Consider the following 1,055-nt stretch of genomic DNA (forward strand, 5'->3'; position numbering starts at 1 on the left):
GTCTTGTCGGTTGTTGACAAAGACACAACGCTGCCAAAATTGGCCGAATTGGCTGACCAATTGTTTTCATGCTACGGTACTAAGCCCTCTCCTTCAGTGCAATCAGCAGCCATGACCTCAAACACACAGACCGACGCTGAAGCCCTGAAGCAACAAGTTTCAGAACTTTCTCTACAGATCTCCCAAATTTCCGCCAAACTAACTCACCGCTCTCGCTCAACTTCACGCTCTCATCCTACACGTTTACGTTCATCCTACAACCGTGACGAGTCTACATGGATCTGCCGATACCATCGAAAGTTTGGCTCAAAGGCACGTAATTGTGTCAAACCCTGTAACTTCCATCGTCAACAAGGAAACCACAAGGCCAGACAGTAACGGCGACAACTGTTCTTGACCCCAACGTAAGCCGCCTTTTTTACGTTATAGATAACCTGACCCACAAGCGTTTCTTAGTCGATACTGCTGCTGAAGTCAGCGTCTTACCTTCTTCATCTAAGGAACGTCACTCAACCACGGCTCTTGCACTTTGTGCGGCAAACGGGTCTCGAATCCTCACTTATGGCAATCGTTCCATGACGCCTAACCTAGGTCTTAGACGCACGTTTCGCTGGGTACTTTTAATAGCCGATGTACAAACTGCTATCCTAGGGGCTGATTTTCCCACACACTTTGGTCTTCTAGTAGACGTGAAAGGTCGCAGACTGGTGGATCAAGCAACCAATTTGAGCGTCGCTGGAATCCAGTGCTGTTCAAAGCCTCCTGCAATCAAGGTCCTCACCCCCGATTTAGCTGGCCCATATGCTGCCCTGATCAAGGAATACAAATACTTATTCCAACCTTTAGCTTTTCCAACGCAACTGCATCACGAGGTCACACACAAGATTCTCACCACCGGAAACCCTGTGTCATCGCGTCCTCGTCGTTTAGCACCAGTCAAGCTGACTACAGCCAAACGTGGGTTTGAGCACATGCTCGTGTTGGGCATTATACGTCCATCTAGTTCTCCTTGGGCATCACCACTTGACATGGTGGAGAAGAAGACCAGTGGCGAT

At 48.8% G+C, this 1,055-nt stretch overlaps 1 protein-coding gene across 1 annotated transcript in view; it reads left to right on the forward strand.

Annotated features, from left to right (window-relative positions):
- Positions 1-111: 111 nt before the first annotated feature.
- T265_11227 (hypothetical protein) overlaps positions 112-1,055 on the forward strand; it is a gene marked incomplete at both ends in the record, with an annotated part of 18,651 nt that continues 17,707 nt past the window's right edge. The window contains 2 exons of the mRNA XM_009177828.1: positions 112-316; positions 430-957. Coding sequence (XP_009176092.1) covers positions 112-316; positions 430-957 — 733 coding nt within the window. The remainder of the gene's footprint in view (positions 317-429; positions 958-1,055) is intronic.

The sequence above is a fragment of the Opisthorchis viverrini genome (genome assembly GCF_000715545.1).
Source record: "Opisthorchis viverrini unplaced genomic scaffold opera_v5_477, whole genome shotgun sequence".
Lineage (NCBI taxonomy): Eukaryota > Metazoa > Platyhelminthes > Trematoda > Opisthorchiida > Opisthorchiidae > Opisthorchis > Opisthorchis viverrini.